We start from the raw sequence: 6,366 nt of genomic DNA, 5'->3' as shown, positions 1-6,366 counted from the left end.
CCTATAAAACCAGATTAAAAAACCGAATATTAGAAGCTGTGTTTCTATTTAAAATTATTTTTAAAATCACCCTAAATAAAATCCTCCCTAGGTCAGGCCCGCTTGCTGGAAAAGCCATGTCTTGAGGGCACGGCGGAAGGTAAGGAGATCCGGAATCGTCCGGATCTCGGGGGGTAGTTCGTTCCAGAGGGTGGGGGCATCTTGAGAGACAGGTCAAAAGTATAGTGATATTTAAACAGCTGCTTCTTTTGCCATGCTTCAGCGGTAAGGATGATAGTGTTGCTGCCCACACACAGTTCAGTATGTGGTAGGTGAGAATCAGATGCACCTTGGAACTCTTTTTTATCTCCTTTTAGGTAGCTGCATCCCAGCTGCCAAAGTTGTTTTTGAAGCAAGACATTAGCAAGAGGCAGGAGGGAAGTGAAGAAGGTGCTCCTCCCTCCCTCCCTCCCCACTTTATCATTGAGAAAACTGGTTTGCGCCACAAGTAGGATGTCTCTCCTGTTCCCTCCCCTCTTCTTCTTTCACTGAAAGAAGGTTGGAGGGGGCTTATCTGAAGAATCCTTCTTCCTTCCGCAAATCTGATTGTAGTTGCATTCATGTATCTTCAGCCTTTCCAAATGTATCTCTTCCCACAGCCAATGTCCATATATACTGCAGATCAGCTCAGCTCAGAGATACGTGATCAAATTTGAGATTTCCCAGATGAGATTTAGCGTAAGGCCTGACCTTATGTTCCTTTAAATTCAGCTTCACTCAACACAGCAACACTTTGCATGCCTGTGGTTCCAGAGCTCAAGATGCGCCTGCATTTCTGGATTAAGCAAATTTTGAACAGGCTGTGACTGTAATTGCATATACGCATGCTGTTTCCTGTACAGGTCCAATTCCATTCTCCTTTCCCATTTAACTGAACACATGCACATCTCATGTACCAGATGGCATAGTACAAAGGTGAAGCCTCTACAGCAGGGGTCTCCAACCCCTGGTTCATGGACCAGTACTGGACTGCGGCATGCCAGCAACTGGTCCGCACAAACAAGCAAAGCCTCATCCGCGGGATGCAGGTAGCACACAAAACCATGCACTCTCCAGTCCACGGAAAAACCTTTCTCCACGGAACCAGTCCCTGGTGCCCAGAAGGTTGGGGACCTCTGCTCTACGGCACATTTTTGCCCCTTCCTCTTCACTCTAAGAAAAAATGTTCTTTTTCCTGTTTATCAATGGGAATGTTGTTCATGTGGAGGCCCATATTTGCTCTTTTCCACAATTGATAATCTTCTTGACCAAGACACACACACACACACACACACACACACACACACACACACACTCATAGCTGCATGAGATAGGTCCAGTCTTTCTCATAGCCACATCAGAAATGGCCATGGAGGTATAGAAGCTTTAGTTATATTATAGAAGAAAGTGATCCTCCAGAAGGTCAATTAGAGGAGATTGCCCATCTCCAAAGGATCCTCCTCCTTTGCATTAGAAATATATTTGTGGGAGATCCTCTGCTTTATTTCAAGCTGGAGCACTTTGGACCAATTTCAGCCTGAGCAGCCTGCTTATGAGATGCAAGGTTGTTGTCCTCAGAAAAGAGCAAGTGGAAAGAATGGAAAGAATGCTGTGTGGATAAATTCTTCACTGCCTTTAGCAATCTTTTTTATTTACATTTGTTGTAACATCATTAACAATGGCTAAATCTAGCTTAACTCTCATTTATATCAGTATCTGAAGGAGTATCATTCATGAATCCTTGATTTTTGAGTAGATGAGACTTTTAAAGATATCAAAATTAAGCAAGCCATTGAAGAGAAGAAAAGAAGGAGAGGCATCCATAATAAGAGGGAGCAAAAGGAGAATATGATGGAGGTGATTGAAGTCCCATTCATTTGTATATGTGTGAAACATTGTTACACATACAAAGGGATGAGGCTTTATCATATGGTCTCCCCCATCAATACCCCTGCATACTCCTGAAAATATTACATAGGATTTATTTACCGTATATGGATTGCATGGCCACCCAGCTCACGAAAGAGTGACTCTAGGTGGCATACAACAACAACAACAACAACAAATCAGAATTAAAATAAAACATAATAGTCAAACGCACAGTTGGGGTATGCCAACATCTTGGTAATACATCTTACTTCTCTAGCATCTTAGTCCCACATCCAAAGGTTCATTAGAGTCTTCAGGGCCTTCCTGAAGACTAACAGGGTTGTGGTGAGTCAAATTTCAAGAGCAGATGTCGTCATGGAGTGGGTCTTTTGCTCAGAATAAATTAGCTATATTATATATTGGCAAGAGACTTAAATAGTCGACAGCATTATGGTACATTTTTTTTAAGGTTCTAAAAACCCATTGCTGGCATTGTAGCAGATTAGACGCCACAAAAGGAATCCCTTAAGTACACACAGCTTTTATTTAGGGCCATAATTTTGATTACTGTGGCTGACTTTCCAAACGCAGTGCGATCAGCATTAACCAATGAATTATCTCATTACTTTTCAACAATGCTTGTTCTGTTTCTGAACAGAGACAGATAAATACTGCTGCTGCAATTACCTATAGTCATTGGTGTCTCCTTGTTCCTGGCTTCTATTGATGTGGTGTTCTTGCATTGGTTAAAAACATCCATTCAATTCTGAAAGGAGTAAGATCACAAAGAAAGTGTTTATGGTCATACAATATATATATTGTATAGAGGAAAAGCTTTCTCTGTTTTCACTGCTATTATTTCTTCTATAATAGCGATCATCTTTCTTTTAATGAGCACTTTTTTAAATCACAGAAAATAGGTTTTTTTTCCTGCTATTTTAATTAATATAAACTGTGGAAGTATTTTTATATAGCTCCTCTAGTTGTAAATCAATCAGAATAAATATTTCAGGATCTAAGGCCATAACATTCGGATTCAAGATCCTGGTACTGTATAGCACAGAAGAGAGTTGCTGAATTTGGGGAGCTGTAATTTCCATTAAAGCCTTCTATCTTTTACAAATACCTCAGGTGTAAAGATCATACAGTACGTCTTACTTTCCAGGCAGTGTTTGGTATGGAAGCACACTCGTCTTAGTCTTACTCTGTCAGGATTTCTGTTTTCTCCATTCTCTTGCTGCCAATTTGTATTTTCTCTCCGCATTGGCTGGGCACATTTCTTCCCCATTTCAGGAAACTTTTAAGATTTAAGGCTAAGCCAAAGCGACCCCCTCTCCACCACAGAGCAAATTTTTTTTGCTATCCTCATTGTGGGAACACTGAACAATGGAACAGTAGACAGAAGGTTGAAAGATGTTGCATTGGTACCAGAGAAGCTATAAGAGTGGATCTCCTCTGATCAGCCTTCCCCTTAGCCCAAAGTCCCACATTTAGAATCTATCATCATTTTATCCTTCCACTAATTATTTCACTTGTTCATCATGAACAGTAAAATCCATCAGTTACAGGTAATCCTGGATTGTTAAGTGAATTTGGCTTACAACAATTCACTTAGTGACTGTTTGAAGCTACAATAGTACTAAAAAAAAGTGACTTATGACCATTTTTCACAGTTACAACTGTTGCAGCATCCCTGTAGTCACATGATCAAAATTCATATGCTTGGCAATTGACTCATGTTTATGACGGTTGCAGTATCCCAGGGTCATATGATCATCTTTAGTGACCTGAAAAGCAAAATCAATTGGGAAGCCAGATTCACTTAACAACCATGTTACTAACTTCACAACTGCAGTGGTTCACTTAACAACTGTGGCAAGAAAGGTCATAAAACGGGGCAAAACTCACTTTTAACAACTGTTTGGCTTAGCAGCGGAAATTTGGGGGTCAACTCTGGTCGTAGGTCAAGGACCGCCTGTACTTGTTTCTCTTCTGTGCCAATATATGAGTAGGCTTACGCTTAAAACAGACTTTAAATATATATTTTCACTTTAACATTTTCATTATTTGATCTTCTAATGTGTCAGACACTTTTTCTGTATTCACTTGTCTCATTCCCATCCATCCATTCATGCCACTTAGCAAAATAACTTTTTCCCCTGGGTTTCTTTCATTTATAAAGTGCAGAGCTTTCCCAAGAGGTCCTTTCTGATTCTTCCATTATCATCATTCACTAGAGTGTCACAGGAAATTATCACCAGCCTATGGGTTCCTATTTTTAAAGACACCCACAATAATCTAGATGACGCCAATTAATCGTTTCTAAAGTACATTTAACTTTTTTATTCAGTTCTTGCATATGTTCATCAATTCTACTCTACAAGATCTGTCCACCTTCATTTTGATCTATTATATTATCTCCCTTAGTTTTTTTTTAATAAAAAAAATCTATTTTTATTTCATGTTATGAATTAATGCTTGTTATTGTATATTCTCTTCGATTTCCTATGGTAGAGTTGCTATCACATTTGAATCATAGATATTTGCTTCCACTGCCCATTACGGCTTTGGCCAGTTGAGGCTTTCACATCTCAGTTGTTAGAACAGTGGTTCTCAACCTTTTTAATGCCGCGACCCCAACCGGTCATAAGTCGAGGACTAAACCGGTCGTAAGTCGAGGACTACCCAACCGGTTCTAAGTCAACTTTCCCTGCCCGGGAGCGCCGCGCATGCGTGGTTCTGCCCCCTGCGCTGGCCGAGGCGTAGCTGGCAAGCGGCAGAGACGGAGCAGGCCGACCACCAGCTGGCCCAGCCCAAGGGAGGTAAGGCACCCGCTGGAAAAGGGGGGAAAAATGGTGGACAAAAAAAATGGCGGACAGCCTTGCTTGGCGACCCCCATGAAATGGTCGATCGACCCCAAATGGGGTCCCGACCCACAGGTTGAGAACCACTGTGTTAGAAGGAAGGTAAAAGAAGATAAAAAAGGTTATCAATCTTACTGAGGGACATTAGTGGCTAATGGTGAGGATTCTACCTGTCTTTGGCCAGTTTGCCATAAGTTTCTCTAAAGGCTGAGTTGTTGGTCATATTATTCAGTGCAAAGATCTCTAATCTAAGAACTAACCTTGTAAGTTATAATGTTACCAGAATGCCACCAACTTGGAAATAAAGGCAACAAACTCAGGATACCCTACATCTTGTGGAAAACTGCTATGTTTTGGACATGGCACAAAAACCACTCAATGTGAAAAAGAAACAAAGGCTTCTGACTCTGATGGAAGAAGCAGCTTTTCCACAAGGAAGAGAATCAAAATTACAGTTCCAGAGTTTGGGATGCTTTAATTTTGGTCCCTCACTGAGCAGGGTGTTGGACTTTGTGGCATAAATTATCCATTTCAGGTCTTTTGATTTCATTATTTCTTTTCATCAAATAATGCTGGAGAAGGACAGGATCCAAGTCTCATACAGTGTTATTTCAACATACACCATGGCTGACTACATAGTATGTATTTATACAGAACCTAATTTCGTACATATAGCATATGAATATGCTCTTTCCATCATGGGATTTATTTTGAGTAATTGTTGATTCATCTTTGATTTTTGTGTGTTCAATGCCCCTCTCATTGTCTTCGGTTGTGAGCAACCAAAGACACATTGAACAAATTTTGAGAAGATTGATTTTTAGAAGGTGAGAGGCAAGAGAGCAATGCTGAAGCATATTGTCTTGGGCAGATATATGTTTATACATACAGATATTTTTGTTTGTCCATATTCTTCAAGAAAGAATAATTAATTGGTTTTTATTGGGGATAGTGCTTTGTACTGTTTTAATATGCTGTGAGCCGCCCTGAGTCCTGTGGGGAGAAGGGCGGCATATAAGTTTAATAAATAATAATAATAAATAATAATGTAGAGGAAGCACATGTTTCCATTTATTCTCTTGCTTCTCTTAGACTGTGGCATTTAGTGCTGAAGGTTTTTCATTTCATATTATGTCATTAATTTAAAAACAGTGAATCCTTATATTCAGCATTTACCAATAATAAAGCATATTAATGAGGCAGTTTTCACAAACCTTAAAATTAATATCACTTTAAGTGCCTTTATCCCTTTTTTTGTTAGCAGGTATATCTTTTTACAGATTTGAAAGATGAATATCCTACTTTCACCCTTTCTGTATGGAAGATTGAGGCCTAGCCTATGAAACCTGATTAATTTGTACATTGTTATTTAGTGCCACAATTTCTGAATACATTTTCTGATGCTTCTTTTTTTCTTCTTTTTTTTTCATTTGACAGATGTAAGACAAAAGTCTACCCTGATGAGTTACCCACCACAAGTGTGGTCATAGTGTTTCATAATGAAGCCTGGAGTACTTTGCTTCGTACTATTTACAGTGTTATGAATCGGTCTCCGCACTACTTACTTTCTGAGATCATCTTGGTAGACGATGCCAGTGAAAGAGGTAAGAATGTC

General features: G+C 39.7%; 1 protein-coding gene across 1 annotated transcript in view; it reads left to right on the top strand.

The window, feature by feature from the left end:
• LOC107296866 (polypeptide N-acetylgalactosaminyltransferase 13) overlaps positions 1-6,366 on the top strand; it is a 98,851-nt gene that overhangs the window by 1,852 nt on the left and 90,633 nt on the right. Inside the window, exons 2-3 of the mRNA XM_015826221.1 lie at positions 357-487; positions 6,189-6,355. Coding sequence (XP_015681707.1) covers positions 357-487; positions 6,189-6,355 — 298 coding nt within the window. The remainder of the gene's footprint in view (positions 1-356; positions 488-6,188; positions 6,356-6,366) is intronic.

This window comes from Protobothrops mucrosquamatus, unplaced genomic scaffold, assembly GCF_001527695.2.
Source record: "Protobothrops mucrosquamatus isolate PMUCROS unplaced genomic scaffold, P.Mucros_1.0 scaffold3010, whole genome shotgun sequence".
NCBI lineage: Eukaryota > Metazoa > Chordata > Lepidosauria > Squamata > Viperidae > Protobothrops > Protobothrops mucrosquamatus.
The sequence above is the reverse complement of the archived record's forward strand: the minus strand, read 5'-3'. Positions and strand labels throughout refer to the sequence as shown.